The following is a 19,046-nucleotide window of genomic DNA, read 5'->3' on the forward strand; positions in this document are numbered from 1 at the left end:
TTTATATATAATAAATTATATATTTAATCTAGATTCATCATAATAAAAATTTAAAATATACAAGACGTAACTTATTTTTTATCCATAACTTTAACAGTAACTTAAGTTTTTTTTAAATAGTGAATCCTTAATTTTACTCATTACAAGATCTAAGGTTTCCTAAGCATACCCCATTAAACTCATATGGTATATTGGAATTTAACCCACTTTATTAGATCATATTTTAGACTATAATATTGCATTATTATTTAGATCAAACTAACTTAGCTTGATTTTGACAAAATACAAAAATAAATAATGTAAGTTCATACTTTTAAGTATTTGGGAAAATTTAACAATCTCCTACGCGGACCACATTATTTAAATTCAAATTTGAAAAATAAATTTTCTTATATACAACTTAAAGCTTATGACAATTGACAACTTTATAGACCTAATTTAAAAACAAATTGAATTTGAAACTATTCCAAAACTATTTATCCAATAAAATTTTTTATATCGAAAAATAGCAGCAATTGCATCTATAAAGATATAATATTAACTATACCACTCAATCCTATTGACATGAACTCAATGTGATAGTATAGCAATGAATAACAACAACACTTTATTGATGATTTATTTCTTTTGTTGTATTCATTTGTTAGTCACTTTATTTTCTACTTTATACAGCTCAAGCTTGAAAGAGAAATAAATTATGGTTTACACAATAAACTTGTATGTTTATCATACATATCTCCATTTATACTTTATGTGTAAAAGATATACCCTTAACCCTACCAATCTATGCCACAACCTATCCTTAAGACTAACACATGTCTTAAGTCTTCAAATANTAAAGAAATATATTATATATATATATATATATATATATATATATATTATAAACACTTTATTATGAAATATCACAAAAATATTCATTATTAATAATAAATCTGAACACATCATCAAAGGTGTGTTTCAAACAAATTAAACATAAAATAGAATAATGTCAACACCTTAGCACGTTACAAATTCTACTTGCATAATAAATTAAGGCAGTAGTGTCTACTTTACACTTTTTCAAGATGTTACAACTTTTACTAACATAAACATGTATCATCCGAATAATTGGTAAATTTAGAATATATATAACCCACCAACTCAATGTCTTCAACTTTTTTGTAAATTAGCATATAATCCTTAGATCTCTCCAAATATTTCATCACCTTCTTTTGTGCCTCCCAATGATCTCTACTAACATTAGATAAATATCTTCACTAAAGACTCACTATAAAAGCAATGTTGGGCCTTGTACACACTTGAGCATAGGTCATGCTTCCTACTAGTTAGCATATGGCACTTTCTCCATAGATTCCCTCTCAATATCAGTTTTTGGACATTGCGCCAAGTTTAACTTATCACCTTTAGCAACTAGCACATCTACATATTTGCAATCAAGTATAAAAAATTTGTTCAATATAAGATCAACGTATACACCTTGAGAGAATCATAACAAGTGACAAAACTATCGCTATGGATTTCAAACCCAAGATCTTTCATGTCAAACTGTCTAAACCACTATCAAAAAGAAAGGTTTCACCGACGAAGAATTTCAACGATAAAACATTTTGTTCCCTTGGTAATTACAAATATTGATAGAATTGTTGACATAATATTCTATTGGTAGTCAATTAGAAATACCTCATTGATTATGGTCATTTTGTTGGCATTAAAAAATTTTGTCGGTATCATCTCTAATGAAATATTCCATAGGAAATTTTGTCAAAAAAGCGTCCGATCCATTGGATAGGGGAGTGGCCGGTGTCGCCATAGTTTCATTAGTGAAGTTTCGTCGGTAATTTACTTACGGAATGGTTTAATTAGTATTGTTTCGATAGATTTCCTGATGGATCCACCAACATAATAGTCGATGGATTCTAGCATATACTTAACCTTAAGTTTTGTTGGTGAAAAGGTTTAGGTCCATTAGTGATAATGTTCATTTTGTCAGTAAAGATGTCCTTATTTTCATTGGTATAATGCTTATTCCATCGACAATATTGTTTAAACTGAAACTTTTAAAAAAAAAAAAAATATTCTTCCCTACTTCCTGTTGGCATTTCAAATGAATATAATTTAAATAATAGTATTAATAATTACTAATGTGTATTGAAAATATTTGAAATTTGTACTATATAAAATGTAAATTAATTACTTGTTTGTAGAGTATTAAAGATTGTTGACACCATATTTTGTCCGAGTCGTTTTAAGCTCAAGTTAATTTTTTTACACTTTTAATTTTATTTGTTATTGGGTCAAATTGGATTTAAGGCCAATTACTTCTAAGCTTTTAAAGCCCAAAAAAATAATATGGGTCTGATTTTAAATTTGACATTTTGGACTTTTACAGCCCAAAAGCCATTAGACCCAAAAAAATAGAAGACATGATGACTGAAAAAAAAAGAAAGAGAAAATGCACGGCGTGGCTGCCATGCCAAATACAATGGCAAGCTGGACTGGCATCACCTTGGCTAGAGCCACTCCCTTGCTCTCTCTCTCCAGTCTGCCCCTTTCTTAGAATGCATGATTACATTCTCTTTTGTTGTCCAAAAATATAGACAATCAAGTTCTATAAGAATTTCCAAAAATCACAAGATAAGGGAGACTTTTTTTTTTTTTAGATTTGAAAGAACCCTTATGCAAAAAAACCAAGCAACACTAGCAGCCAAACACAACAATCCTAAAAAAAAAAATCAACTATTATGAATATTTTTGTGAATATCCATTTATGTTATCTCTATCTAGATTTGGATGTAAATTAGATTGGACTAACATTAGGGTTTCAACCTTCTAATCCCTTAGTATTATCCTTATCTTGTAAATTTGATCCAGAAAAAAGATTATTTGCCTATAAATAGGCCTCTCACGTCATTTGTAAAACACACACTTAATAAGATCTTCTTACTCACTCCGAATACTTTTCCTTAGATTTTTCTTATAATTATTATTTCAAGTTATATTTCATAACACGTTATCAGCACGATTATCTAATTTCTCAAGTTTTGATATTATTTTGTTTTCATCATTTTCAAGTTTCAAAAAGATTTCAATGATTGAGTTTTAATTTCTAGTTTTAGCAAATCAAGTAAGTGACTTGACATCTCTTTAATGTTTTTCATTCCCTAAAAATCAACTTTAATTTGAATTTTGCTATCATGTAGTATATATTTTATTTTGTCCATTCATTAGAAAGTAAATTAGCTATTTTATAGCTATTAATGAAAAATCATGAATGTTCATTTTTAAAAGTTAATGTGACAAATGAGCTACTAATAAAAAATCATAAATCCGTTTATTCCCTGAATAAAATGTGACATCATTTAATAATTATGGTTTTGGTCATAAATTCGTTTATTCCCTGAATAAAATGTGACATCATTTAATAATTATAGTTATGGTCATGAATCTATCCATTCCCTGAAGTAAATGCAATATCATTTAATAATTATTATCATGGAAGAGGTCGTCATAATAATTTACACTATCACTATTTTAATTCTAAAGATAATTTTACCACAAGAAGTAGATGGATAATTTTGTCACCAGAAATAGATAGATAATTTTACCACCAAAAGTGGATAGATATTTTACTACAAGAAATGGATGGATACCTTAATCCATTAACCCACCAGAAGTAGATAACCCATTAAGAAGTGGATTAATACTTGTAACCCACCAAAAGTGGATGAATTCTTATAACTTACAAGAAGTGGATAAATAAAATAGATAGAATAAAGGGAATATAGAAAATGTTTGTCATCGATATGGCATGAAAGGCATACTTATCCGTCTTGAATTTTATCAAACATCATTGAAAGCTAAAACATATTATGATAATTTTAACCATGACCAAGTTGGTATGTTGTTGATTTTCTTGTCCATCCTGAAAGAGGGATTGAAAATTTGATTGGTAATGGAAATATTCAAGAATGAAATTTTTTAATAGTTTATTGTATATTTTAGTATAACTCTATTATAAAGATATTTTTATATGTTCTCATTATATTTAAATGATATGTTCTTATTAAGTGTTTTAATTCTATATTTAATGTTTTTTTATATTAACTTGCAAGTTTCTTGTTGTATATATCATTTTTTTATTGAAGAAAAATATGAATATTCATATTGTTGGATCCAAAATTTATGATGTAAATATATGTCTAGTAGACATTGCTACAACGCACAATATATTTAAGACAATAAATATTTTTTTCACTTGACAATGAAGAAAACCAATGTCAATACAATATCTAGTAGTACAAGATTAATTAAAGGCTTCGAAAGAATTAATATTTTACTACCTTGAGGAACAAAATTTATAATAAAGGATGTATTATTTTCTATTAAGTCTCAAATAAGTTTATTAAGTTTAAAAGATATTCGTCTGAATAGATATCATATTGAATATTCAGGCGCATGGCATTAACAATGCAAACATGTATTCTTTTGTTTTTAAGGTCCATCAGCCAAGACTCCCCTGTTTCAATAACCCCAAAAGGATTGCAAATTTTCCATACAAGTTTTCAATATTCTTTTGTTTTTGAATGGCAACATAGTATGACCTTTTACCTTTCTTACATTTCAATCACTTAAAAGAAAATGCGTCTTTTTTTTTTTTATGATTTGATACTTGATTTTAATTTAAACTTTCAACATATTGGACCCCAAGGGCTTGTTGATAAATATCCCAACTAAAGAACTCAACCAATTAAAACTTAAAGAATACAAAAAAAAAAAAAACAAATATAGACCAAAAGTTAGCAACACAAATGAGCAACCTCATGTTTTTAGGTGATTTTTCAAGTAATAATTTTCTCAATCCTTCAGTTTAGTCAAGGCATGCATTAAGACATGGGAAGAATGTTGGGGCAAATGAGGTTTAAATGGAATTCAATGAATTGAAAAAATTAACTTCAATGCGAGTTTTTTTAATAAACGTTATCTTTAAGACTTATTTCGTCCTTGCCACTCAGTATGTAAAAGAGAATAATGCAAATAGCCTTAGGGATACAATGAAGCCAACGCCTAACTTTGTCTTACACTTTGCAAGAGTAGACTATTAGATACACCCGACGGTTTGAAAAGTTGTTTGGCGTTAAAGCCTACTTTCTGCAACAAATAAATTTTAAGGAATTTGGATTCCTTTGATAATTATGGGAACTTAAGTGTTTATGTTTATTTTTAGAACATAACACTTCTATCTTTTTTGATTTTTCTACTTTTATCTTATTTTTTTTGGTGTGTCAAAATGGTTGGTAGCAAGTCTTTTATTTAGGCTTGTAAGTGTCTTTTCTTGAGGACACTATCCTTTCATTAAGGCATCTCTTTAACTTAAAGATGCCTTTGCATTTTGTAAGACACAATCCTTGAATAAAAGTATTGTTTCAATAATCATCTTATGAAAGGACAATCATTCTTTCCATAAAACATATCTTTGAGCTATAATATAAAAAAATAACTTTTCAAACTTTTCAATAGTGGTGTTTTTTGATTATCTCATAACTTTTGAATTCAATGGTGTTTTTTCAATATGTCACTTTAATAAGAGACATAACTATTTATATAGAAAACCCGTCTATAATCTAATAGTTACATTACGTCACTTTATGTGGCATAACCTTGGAGCGAAGATAGTTTTTCATTATGTGACATAATCTTTTTATTTTGAAAATATACCAACAATCCCTCACCATTTTTAAAATTTCCAAATACCAATAATTTTGGAAATCTTGTGCATAAATGAAGGTATCCTGTAGATTTGAACGTTCGTTTAGTGAGTATGGTTAGTTCTAGTCTGAATTGAATGGTTGACCAAGCATTGAACCATCGATTCTTCATTTGACTAGTTGAGCCATTAAACACACACAAGCTTCCTTGCTCACTTTGTATCTAGTTTTGCCAATACGTTTTATGGCTTTGTGTTTAGCATCCATTCATGAATACTATCAAAGTCAAGCCTTTAACTCCTAAAAGTGGCCACACTTCCATTCACATAGGTAGTTCCCATCGGAAGTACCCCGTAATTATAGTACTTCAACATATATATATTATGGGTCTATTAAGAACTTTTGTTCAACCTTACCTTACACATTACAGGAAGCAAGTATTATACACCTTTGGATGGAAAATATAAATTAGTACTTGCAATCACCATGTGATAGAATGGTTAGTACCTAAAACTTGCAAGTTGATCGCAAGCGTCGAGGTGAGCTCCCGCCATTGGAGATTTAATTGATAGGCTTGAGACCTATTCCTTTTAAGGTCTTTATTATCAAGTCTTTTTTTTAAACTTTAGGTAAATGGATACGTTAAATTTTCACAAGACCTTTCATATCTTATAGTGACTATATCGTTACTAATTCTTAGTCTTATAATGCTATGTTGAAGTCTAATATATCGACTTTTTCCATTGTATGCTTGATTATATGTCTTTGATACCATTGCTTCATTATCACAATGTATCAAGATTGATGCCATTGGTTTAGGTCACAATTGAATTTCATAGAATACATCTCTCAACCATTCTGTTTCTTAGGTGGCAGATGCTAAGGCTATAAATTCAGCCGTCATGGTGGAGTTCGCTTGACAAAATTGTTTTTTAAAACCCAAAGAAATAGTACCCCCACCAATTGTAAAAATCCAATCAGTTATACAGGTATGAGCCATTCTATTTGAGTTCTAACTAGCATCTTTATACCTTTTTAAAACTGAGAGAAAACCTAAATAACAAATACCATAATTCATTGTATTCTTTAAATACCTTAGAACTCTATGAACAACATACCAATGTTTTTTACTTTGATTCTTGTAAACCGACTTAGCATCCTAACCACAAATGCAATATTCAACCTTATACACATCATTGCATATATTAGATATCCAATCATCCTTGCATATTTATTTTGTGTTATTGGTTTTTCTTTGTTGGTACTAGCCTTATATCATATGATGTAAACATTGACGTACAATCTGACTTACCATACTTCATTACAATCTTTTAAATATAATGAGATTGAGACAATGTTAGGCCATTATTGTCTCTCATTATTTTTATACCAAGAATAACATTGGCTACACCCATATCTTTTATGTCAAAATTCTTTGACAAGAACCTTTTTGTGTCTTCCATTTGTTCCAAAATTGGTACCAAGGTTAACATGTCATTCACATATACACAAACGATGACACTTGAAAATTATTATAAACACATGTGTCAGATTGGTTGATCTTGTAGTCATTAGCTAGCACAACATCATCAAACTTTGATGCCATTATTTAAGTGCTTGTTCTAATCCATTCAACATTCATTTCTTTTTCAATTGACACTATTGTACCTTAATATACAATTGAAATGTCAAATTAACACATTAAGGCATATGTTTACAAAAGCACCATTATACCTTTATTACGCAATATGAATGCCATGTCAAAGATATTGAATATCTATATTACCATTATGCCTTTGATGATAAAATAGGAATGCACCATATACCAAGATGTTAAATATACATATTGGCACCATTATACCTTTATGTATAATAGGAATGCCACATACCCACTTATCACATGGACTTTGATAGTATTTATTTATTAGCATCATTATACCTTAATGTATAATAGGAATGCCACATGCTCACCTATCACATGGATCTTGATGGTATTTATATATTGGCATCATTATACCTTAATGTATAATAGGAATGCCACATGCCATAACTTGTGTTTTCCATCACATGGACCTTCATCAACTCAAGATGATTTACTTTAGGATCTTTATTCTTCTCATATTGTTTGTGACTTCATCTTGGTGGCAACAATCTTTTTTTATTCAAAGATAAATATCAAGGTCCTCGAGAGACATCTTTTTTTTTTCTTATGCTTTAGAGTTTTTCTAATGTCTCTCCATGATGGGAGAAATATGTCAATTATAAAAGATACAACAATAACCTTATCCATATCAAGATCGTATATGAATATAACAAAATCCTTCTTTCCAACCAATATACGTTTTCCATGCATATCAAATACAATATCGTGCATATCAAGTAAAAAAGGAAAACTTATTTTGTAATCCGATAAGAAACTAATTTGCCACTTTCATTGTCACCATCAATTGGTCCATCCAACAAATAAAGTTTCCTTATTCAAAGCAGTCTAGCTTGATGATGTTGATATATTTGTTTTAGGAAAGCCATTGAATTCCAATACCACGAAAAGATAAGTCTTAAAATTGTTGATGCAAATGGAGTTTAAATAGAATTCAAGAAACCGACAAAATTGACTTCAAGACGAGCCTTTTTTAAAGACTTTATTTTTTAAGACTTATTTTACCCCCACCACTCGGTATGTAAAAGGGAATAATGCAAATAACCTTAGAAATACAATAAAGCTAATGTCTAATTTCGTCTTGTATTTTACGAGAGTAGACTGCTAGATACATCCGAGGGTTTAAAAAGTTGTTCGATCTTAGAGTTTACTTTCTGTAGCAAGTAGATTATAAGGAATTTGGATTCCTTTGATAGATTATGAAAACTTAAATGCTTATCTATTTTTAAAACATAACGATTCTATCTTTCTTGATTTTTCTACTCTTGTCTTATTTGTTTATGGTGTGTCAAAATAGTTGGTACCAAGTCCTTTACATAGGCTTGCAAGTCTCTCTTCTCAAGAACAAAACCCTTTTATTAAGGCACCTCTTTGTCCTAAAGATGCTTTTGTATTATGTAAGACATAATTCTTGGATAAAAGTATTATTTCAATAATCATCTTATGAAAAGACAACCATTCATTCCATAAAACATAATCTTTGAGCTATAATATGAAAAAATAACTTTTCAAACTTTTCAACTTTGGTGTTTTTCAATTGTCTCATAATATATTTATCCAATATGTCACTTTATCAAGAGACATAACTATTTACATAAAAAACCCATCTATAATCCAATAGTTACACTATGTCACTTTATGTGATATAATTTTGAATTAAGATAACTTTTCATTATGTGATATTATTTTTTTATTTTAAAAATACACCAACAAAGAATTGTTGTCTACATGAATGCTTTGGTGAGATACCGAAGTTTGATTATTCAAGTTTCATTTAATTGATACTCTTATTATTTATTTTTTTAAAAATATAAAAAAATCAAATAGTAAATAATCAAAGCATTAATCTTTAATTGTTGTTCATTTCAGTTTCCTCTCTTTGGATGCTTTAGTTTGCCTTGTCTTCTTTGCTGCCCGTTGCATCTTTTTCATTCTCTAATTGTAAGACTGAAATCCTGTTTGCTCTATAGCAAATTGCGTGGCCCAAAACACCATCATTCTGTTTGTTCTCTCTTAGAAAGAAGGAAAAAAGATTATTCATTCCAAGATTTCTATAACCAAATATGAGTATGTGACAAAGGCTAAATGCTTCCCCAAGAATTCTTCAATTTGTTTTCGTTTTGTTACTTGTCAGACGCAATCCACCCATGGATTCTTTATGCTGTATCCTTAGCATTGTTGAGTGGTTTTGCCTATTTAACTTTTGAAGAATTCTTTATCGGTTACATTACTTCTACAAATAATCGAACTTCGATTCTACATTTTAAAGTTTAACTTATTGTCATTTATTTCAGTTTCCTCTCTTTCAATGCTTTCTTTTGCCTTGTCTTCTTTGCCATTGATTGGATCTTTTTTCCTTTCATTGTAAGATTGAAAGTCTGTATGCTCTATAGATTTCTTATTCATTCATTTCTATTCTATTCTACTTCTGGTTTGCCTTGTCTGGTTTCGCAATTAGTATAATTAAAAAGAAAAAAAATGGAGTTTGTTACTGACTTTAAACATAATCATCAGGGTAAGGTTCAGAATCTGAAGTCTCAAATTGAAAAAATGAAATATGAAAGAGATAGAATCCAGCATTCTAAGGGAAAGGAAGAAGAGATTGAACAAGATGTCCAGAGTTGGCTGACTCATGCGGAGGACAAAATCAAGGAAGAGGAAGAGATAGTGAAGAGTCTTGAAGTAGAAGCAAAGAAGAGGTGTGTCATTGGCCTGTGTCCTAATTTCAAGTCTCTTAACCAGCTCTACAAGGTAGCTGAAGAGAATGCAAAGGCTATTCTGGAACTCATTCAACAGGCAGAATCTCACAAGTTCAATAATAAAAGCAATGTTCAGAACTTGGAGAATCAAGCTGAGGCTGAGAAAAGAAACAGGATGATGGATGTTGAACAGGACAAGAAAACCAATGATGAGGCAGAGAAGGTGAATAAAGTCGAAGATAAGGAAGAGAACAAAAGTTTGGTTTGGTTGTATCCTAAATTCAAGTCTCCTAACCAGGTCAGCAATTCCGCAGAAGATGATGGCAGGGTCATTGGCAGTGAGCTAATCGAACAACACAGGTTTGATGGAGGTTTATATCCTGCTAGATCCCAGGAGACAGAATCTATGCCTATCCAATGTTATAAGGCTTTTGAATCAAGAAAAGATACTATGGAAAATATCATGAAAGCCTTGAAGGATCCTGATTTCAAGATCATTGGTGTGTATGGGATGGCTGGCGTGGGCAAGACTGTGCTCGTGAAAGAGGTTATGAGGAAAGTGAGGGCAGAAAGCTTGTTTGACGAGGTTGCAATGGCAACTGTTTCACGCAATCCAAACATAAAAGAAATTCAAGGAAAAATTACAGATGCATTAGGCCTGAAATTTGATGAGGAGAGTGTGTTTGGAAGAGCAATGAGGCTGCAGCAGTGGTTGAAGGAAGAAGATAAAAGGGTTCTTCTAGTTTTAGATGATGTTTGGCTAGGACTGGACTTAGAAGAAGTTGGGATTGCTTTTGAAGGGTACCAGAATATTGCAAGCGAAGAAGATCTAGGACCAATGATCCAAAATATTAATGGAAATGCTTTTCAGAAATTCTCTGCTGTTAGACTCAAAATATTGCTGACTTCCACAAGCCAAGAAGTACTCAACCACATGAAAACGGAAATGAATTTTGAAGTCGAAGTGTTAACCAATGAAGAAGCAATGGTTTGGTTTGAAAAAATCGTGGGTGATACAGCAATGCAGCCTGCTAATCCACAAATAGTGACCAGAGTGGTGAAAAACTGTGCAGGTTTTCCAGTGGCTATTTCAGCAATTGCAGCTGCATTGAAAATACGGGGCTTTAATATTTTGGTGGAAGCCTTGCCGGAAGAGAGAAAACCAATTCCAACCAAAGTAGAAAATCTGAAAAGTGTTTACTTGACAATACAGTTGAGTTACAGCTTGTTAAAGAAACCGAAACTGCAGTCACTTTTCCAACTCTGTGCCTTGCTACCGCAAGGTTCTGATATTCGTGTGTCTTACTTGCTAAGGTACAACTTGGGTGTGAAAATAGCAAGAAATGTAAGCACATTGGAGAAAGCAAGCAAAAGTGTGAATAAGCTCAAAGATGCTGGTTTAGTAAGTGGTGACAATGATGAGCTGGTGAAAATGCATGACATTGTTCGTGATGTCTTCATTTGGATTGCATCTGAAGATAAGCAGATGTTTGTTATAGAGGATGAAATCCGTTTGGAAGAATTGCTGAAGCAGGGAAAACTCAAAAATTGCACTGCCATCTCACTGCCATTTAGTAACATTCATGAGCTTCCATGCAGGTTGGTATGTCCCAGACTAAAGTTGCTGGTTTTGCTAAACAAAAATCCATCGTTAAAAGTCCCAGAAACATTTTTTCAAGAGATCACTGAACTCTTGGTATTAGATTTGACTGGTATGAATTTTCCTGTTCTGCCTTCATCATTTGTTAATCTAACAAACCTTCAAATGTTGTGTTTGGATGAATGGAAGTTGAATGATATAGCAATTATTGGGAATTTGAAGCAATTGAATGCCCTTAGAATTCACAGTTCTGATTTTCAGTGATTGCCTTTGGAAATAGGGAATCTAACCAAGCTTAGGTCGTTAGACTTGAGCAATTGTTCCAAACTTAAGGTCATTCCAGCAGAAATCATATCAGGCTTGTCTAATTTGGAGGAACTGTTTTTGTGCAATAGCTTTGATCAATGGGGTGTTGAAGGTAATGCTAGTCTTATTGAATTGATGCCTTTGACTTGTCTAACTACTTTAGATTTGCATATTTGATCTGCTCAAGATTGGCCAGCAGAATTGTTCTTTGAAAAGTTGGACAGATACAAGATTCTGATTGGGGAGGTCTGGAAATGGTCTGGAAAGTATGAAAAAAGGAGGATTCTGAAACTCAAGCTTACTAAGGGAATTCACTTGGATCGTGGAGTTAAACTGTTGTTGCAGAAAACTGAAGACCTATATCTAGATGAATTGAAAGGCATCAAGAACTTGCTTTATGAGCTGGACAGCACAGGTTTTCCACAACTTAAGAATCTCTACATACAAAATGGTAATGAAATTCAGTTCATTATTAACTCTACAAAGGTGGTTTCTGGTAAAGCCTTTCCTATCTTGGAGTCATTGTTTCTTCAGAATCTGATTAACTTGGAGAAGATATGTCAAGGCAAACTTGAAGAAGAATGTTTCAAGAGAATGAAAATTATAAGCGTCAAATGTTGTGATGGACTGAAGAATCTGTTTTCATTCTCCATGACCAAAATGCTTCTCCATCTTCAAGAAATTAAAGTGATAAACTGCAAAAGCATTGAAGAGATTGTTGTTGAAGTGAGAGAGAAAAGTACTAGTGTAGCAACCAATAAAACAGAGTTTTGCGAATTGCGATCCTTAACACTGCAACTTCTACCTGAGCTTGGTAGTTTCTGCTCTAAAGAGAAGAGTCATTCCATATATCAACAGGAACCAGTGAATACAAGGTCTTGGCTACTTTTCAATGGAAAGGTACTACTATATATAAATCTTTTTTTTGTCCATTCAATTGCAGAAGCATACTTGTAAAAACTCATAAGAAAGACTAAATTTTATTGAAATGGTGTTAATGTCTGTAGGTTGTGTTTCCTGTCCTTGAAAACCTGCGATTGTCCGCAATCAACATTGAAAGGATATGGCAGAAAACATCTTATTGCAGTCAGAATTTGACAAGCTTAGTCATTGAGGGTTGTGGCAACCTTAAACATCTGTTTTCACCTTCTATCATTAAAGGTCTATCACAACTCAAAAGTTTTGAGATAATTGACTGCAAGCACATAAGAGAGATAATAGTTCCAGAGGAAGTAGAGGTAGAAGAAGAAGAAAAAGAAGAAGAAGGAAAAAAAGAAAAGAAAAAGAAATGTCTGACAAGATATCATTCCCCCAACTAAATTCCCTTAAGATGAAAAAGCTTGGGAACTTAGTTGGATTCTGCTCAGAGAATTATTTTCTCGAATTCCCATCCTTGAAGCTTTTGGAGATAGATAATTGCCCTCAATTGAAGGAATTCATGCACAAATCTCTGAGAACAGACATCACAACTGTCAGTCAAGCTGTAGAAATAAACACAGAGAAGGATTACCATATTTCTACACAAGCTCTTTTTAGCGATAAGGTATATTATTCTCAATCTCCATTTTCTTCAATCTATGATTTTTCTCTTGCTTTTTGACATCACTGGTAAGAATTAGCTCTTTTAATCCTTTTACTCATTGGCATGAAATTATACAGGTTGCATTTCCCAACTTGAAGATATTGAAAATCTCCCACTTGAAAACTGTGAAGATTATATGGCACAACTTACTCCATACAGATTCCTTTTGCAAACTAAAGGAAATGAAGGTTGGTTTTTGCAATGATTTATTGACAATTTTTTCTTCTAATATGGTGGGGACATTCCAGAGAATCAAAACACTAATAGTTAGCAATTGTGAATCGCTGCAACATATTTTTGAAATCAAGGTATTAGACATCAAAGATACAAATCCTGTAGCCACCAAACTAAGAGAATTGTATATCTTTCATCTTCCAAACCTGAAGCATGTCTGGAATGAGGATCCCGAGACATCCATACCTTTCAAAATATACGTATAGTGTATGTTTGGGATTGTTGGAGCCTAAAAAGTCTTTTTCCAGCATCAGTGGCAAAAGGTCGAAAACAGCTCAAAGATCTTACTATTAATTGTTGTGGATTGGAAGAGGTTGTTTCAGAGGAGGAAGGATTGAAACAAGCTGTTAATAATTTTGTCTTTCCTCAAGTCTGCTATCTTACTCTTTGGAACCTGCCTGAACTTAAATGTTTTTACCCGGCTATGCATGAGACAGAATTGCCAAAGTTAAAAGTGTTGAAGACTTATCATTGTGGCAAAGAAAATATACTTGGGATACAAGAACATCATTCCTCAATCCAAAAGCCGCCTGTCTTGTTTGAGAGGGTATTAAACTCCAACATTCCTTTAAAGATGTTTACATATGATGTGCAAACTGAATGAGCTGCCTAAATTTTGTTGGCAAACTTGAATAGCAAAAGGCAGTTGGATATCTAGTAGACTGTTTTATTTATTTTTTCCACTTGTTCTTATAAATTCTACTGAAAACTTTGGTTTTGCTTTAAAACAAGCAATCCATGTGTTAATTATCTTTAATTTGTATTGTTTTGAAAGTCCTTTTAGCAGCACTGTACCTTTCCAGCTTCAACAGAACTTTCATAGATTTAGTTATAGTGTTAATACTTTAGCAGCATTTCAAACAAAAATGCAATTAAACTAATATGATAATTAATAGTAAACTAATAGTTTTGATTCTTTCACTATATTAGGTACGAGTAGAGCTATGCAGAGGGTCAAAAGAGAAGAAAGGGAAAGAAAGGAAAAGGAAAATTAAAAAGAAATTGGAATAGAAATTGATCACTTTTGATTGAATGATGATAATATGGCAAACCTATAACTATAAATTAATTGACTTGAATTGACCGCCAGTAAAGAAAATTTTCTATTTTCTTACCAAAACATATGGTCTTATTAAGGTAAAGAGAAACTAAGTCCAACTTGTTTTTATTTGATGGATTCCTAGGTCATCCCTAATTTGGAGGAATTGTCATTAAACAGCAAGGACATTTCTATAATATGCAATCATCAGTTTCCAGGACCCTTTGGTAAAATAAAAGTTCTTCAAGTGCTTTGCTACCAAGACAAATCAGCTGTTTTTCCATTTTGGCTTCTCCAAGAATTCAACAATCTGGAGAAGCTTGAGGTGATTTGTTCTGAATTCAAAGAGCTCTTCAGTAATGAAGGAGAGGCCAGTGAAAAGATGCCGGCAAGGATACTTAAACAAATTAGAAAATTAAAACTGGATAGTCTTCCTAATCCAAGGCATATATGGAAGCAAAACTCACAATTGGATCATGTTCTCCCAAATCTTGAAACTCTTGAAGTTTGGAGATGTGATGGATTGATTAGCTTAGGATCATCCTCAGTATCCTTTTAAAATCTCACAACATTGGATGTGTGGCAGTGCAAAGGGATTGTGACCTTAATTACATTCTCAGCAGCACGAAATTTGGTGCAACTAGTAAAAATGAGGATAAGGGAATGCATCATGTTGACAGGTATAGTTTCAAATTGGGGAGATGGTTCAGAAACCGAGATCATTTTTAGCAAGTTGAAATGTTTGGAACTTCATTATGTACCAAATCTCAAAAGCTTCTGTTCAGGGAAATACGCCTTTCAGTTTCCATCTTTGGAAAAAATTATTGTGAGGCAATGCCCTAAGTTGAAGATCTTTTGTCAGGGAGTCTTAAGCACCCCAGAGTTACATAAAGTACAACTAGCAGAAGAGGATTATAAGGGGTTTTGGGCAGGTGACCTCAATACCACCATATATCAGTTGCACGAAAACTTGGTACTTACTGATTTTATAAACTTTATTCTCTCTTTTTTGGTTAATGAAAGCAACTGTTAGTCCTTTTTTTCTAATGGCATTTGTTCTTCTAGTGTGACTATTGCTATATTTTGTTTTAATAGGTAAGATACTATGAGCCAGAATATTTGAAACTTCATGAGTTTCCTGAGCTGCAGGAAATATGGAATAAAATTCCTCAAGGAATTATGGATTTTAAAAGACTCAAATTTCTGGAACTTTATAACTGCAACAACTTGAGCTACATTTTCACTGCTCCCATGACTCTAGAACTTGTGCAACTGCAGCAGATAAAGGTGAAAGATTGCAAAGCAATTAAAGAATCATCAAAGATGAGGGAGCAACTGCAGAGAAGATCATATGCTCTCAGCTTTACTCAATAACTCCCAAATCTTTTTTGGGCTTGGCAAGTTTTTATCTGGGAAGTTCTGCATTGGAATGCCCAAACTTGAAGGAAATTACATTAGTTGACTGTCCAAATATGGTTGCATTTGCACCTACAGTTTCACAAAAGCTAGACATATAGATCATTGATGGAGGAAATACCAAGATGCTTGGCAAGGGCATTCCTGATGTCTCTGCTGCACCCTTTTTCAGTGATAAGGTCAGGCTGTTCTGTTTTGTGAGGATAATTTTTCACATTTTAAAAGATTTTCCTTTTAAGGTGTAACTTCAAAATGAAAATGCTTGATTAGTGCATCTCTGTTGTCTGTGTTGCACCCTCCAGGGCTTAAAAGGTTTTAAAACATAATTTTTCTTTTTCTTCTTTAGTTAAACTCAAAAGGCTTTCTCTTATTTTCTGTCACATAACCATGTTTTGTTATTAACACAATCAAATGAATTTTGCAGGTGTCATTACCTGTGTTAGAGGATTTGACAATCATAGACATGGGAAACTTGGAGAGGCTATAGGATGACCAACTTGAGATGAATTCCTTCTTCAAACTAAAACACTTTAAAGTGCATAGGTGTGTGAAACTATCAAAAGTTTTTCCCCTTAAAATGTTGGGAAGACTTCAGAGACTAAAAAATCTGCAAATAATGAAGTGTGCTTCACTTGAAGAAATATTTGAATCTAAATTGACTGCGGCAGGAAAAAACATTAAGTTGGTGTTTCCTCAGCCGACATACCTGAACCTTTCTCTGCTACCAAAACTGAAGAGTTTCTACTCCGGGATACACACTACGGAATGGCTATCATTGACAAAAATGGATGCTTATGGATGTGACCAGGTGGAGATATTTGCTTTGGGATACCCGAGCTCCCAAGAAACACAAGGACAAAGTCAACTTCAGCAACCCCTGTTTTGGATCAATCAGGTATGTGAAACACGTCCACCAGATGTGTTAATATTCCATTTCCTATTCTATATATCTAATGAAGTATAGTAAATCTAGATGAATGTCTTCTATTTTTAATATATATCTGTTTCTGTTTGGCATGTTAGCTTGTCCTAAGTATTCTCTATTTTGTTATCCTCATATGACTTTAAATAGTAATTTAAACACATTTATGTATTTCAACACCCTTTATCCAATTCATCCTCGCTTTTGTTTAACACATTTATCATTTTCCCAGGACACATTCCCCTGTTTAGAAGAACTGAGAATGGAGTGCAATGCAAACATGAAAGAGATATGGCATGGACAACTTCCTGAAGGGTATTTTAAACTAAAAGTTCTTTGAACTGATAAATTTTCATGCACAAGTAACTGTTCTTCCATCTTATTTTTTTCGGTCATTATCAAATCTTGAAAATTTAGTTGTGAGTGATGCTTCCTTTAATGAAATATCCCAATGTGAAGAACTTGGTGGTGAGGAAAAACAGGAAAGAGCAATTGCTCAGTTAAGTGGTTTGAGGTTATCAAAACTCCATGAACTGACACTTCTTTGGAAGGAGAATTTCAAACCTGGAGCAATTTTCTATAACATGAGAGCTCTAGAAGTGCATGATTGTGGTAAACTAAAGATTTTAGTGCCATCCTCAGTGTCTTTCGAGAATTTGACAACTCTAGAGGTGTCAAGATGTCAGGGACTTAAACATTTAATTGCACACTCCACAGCTAAAAGCCTGGTGCAGCTTACGAGAATGAGTATAACAGATTGCAAAATGATAGAAGAAATCATAGCATGATCAGGTGATGAAGTGGATCAAGGCATTGTTTTCCCTCGGCTAAAGTGTTTGGGACTTAGTTGTCTGCCAAACTTAGCAGGATTTTGCTTGGGGAATTACACCTTCCAATTTCCTTCCCTGGAAGCTGCAACTTTGAGACACTGCCGCCCAAAGATGAAAAATGTGCCTCAGGAAAATTTACGACTCATGTATTCAACTGATGAAGATGAAGGGCACTGGGAAGGCGACCGGAACACCACCATACAACTTTTATTCATGGAAACAGTATGCACTAATTCCAAACTCCAATCCTCCACCTTTGCTTTTCTCTAGTTTTTCCTTTCTTATTTGCTTTCCCTAGCCATTTTAAATAAACCATCTTATTAGCTGCAAGGTTACTCAAGTATGTAGCTTCCTTACCATGCTGCTTGCAACAATAACTTCATTGGAAAACCTCTAGGAATATAACAGCTAGATATTTTTTATCTTAATATCATTTTTTGTGTATTATAAAATATCTTGGATTTTGTAGGTTGAATACCGTGCGATTGAGTATTTGGTACTCTCTGATTCTTCCAAGTTGATGGATATAAGGAACTGGAATCCACAAGGAATTTTGGACTTTAAAAACCTTAAATTTCTGAAAGTTTATATCTGTAGAACCTCGAGATATGCATTTAACCCTTCCATGGCCATGGACCTCGTGCATCTTGAAAAACTTGAGATTCATGATTGTCAGATGTTGAAAGAGGTAGTAACCACACAAGGATTAGCAAAAAAAGAAAGGATGAGCAAGAAGCTGTTCCCTAAACTGGCCCCGTTATTGTTTAATGCCGTTCCTAATCTCACAAGATTTTGCTCAGGAAATTACTTTGAATTCCCCACCTTGAAAGAACTTTGGGTACAGAGCTGCCCTATGTTGAAGACATTCATCTCTAGTTCTCTAACTAGAAGCAATTCAGGGCAGTGTCTTCATACTGATTTGACAGTTCTATTTGATGAAAAGGTGATTACAGTTCTTGATTTTTTTTCCATTACTATTCCTTTAATTTTTTCATGCAAATTCATATTTTCTTTTGACACCCCCTTCCATGGCGTTTTTTTTTTCCTGCT

At 32.7% G+C, this 19,046-nt stretch overlaps 1 protein-coding gene across 1 annotated transcript; it reads left to right on the forward strand.

Annotated features, from left to right (window-relative positions):
- Positions 9,847-13,071, forward strand: LOC18612457 (disease resistance protein RPS2). Its single transcript, XM_018117303.1, has 4 exons — positions 9,847-11,779; positions 11,948-12,085; positions 12,161-12,848; positions 12,981-13,071. The coding sequence occupies exons 1-4, from the start codon at positions 9,847-9,849 to the stop codon at positions 13,069-13,071; spliced, it is 2,850 nt and encodes a 949-aa protein (XP_017972792.1).

This window comes from Theobroma cacao, chromosome 1, assembly GCF_000208745.1.
Source record: "Theobroma cacao cultivar B97-61/B2 chromosome 1, Criollo_cocoa_genome_V2, whole genome shotgun sequence".
Classification (NCBI taxonomy): Eukaryota; Viridiplantae; Streptophyta; class Magnoliopsida; order Malvales; family Malvaceae; genus Theobroma; species Theobroma cacao.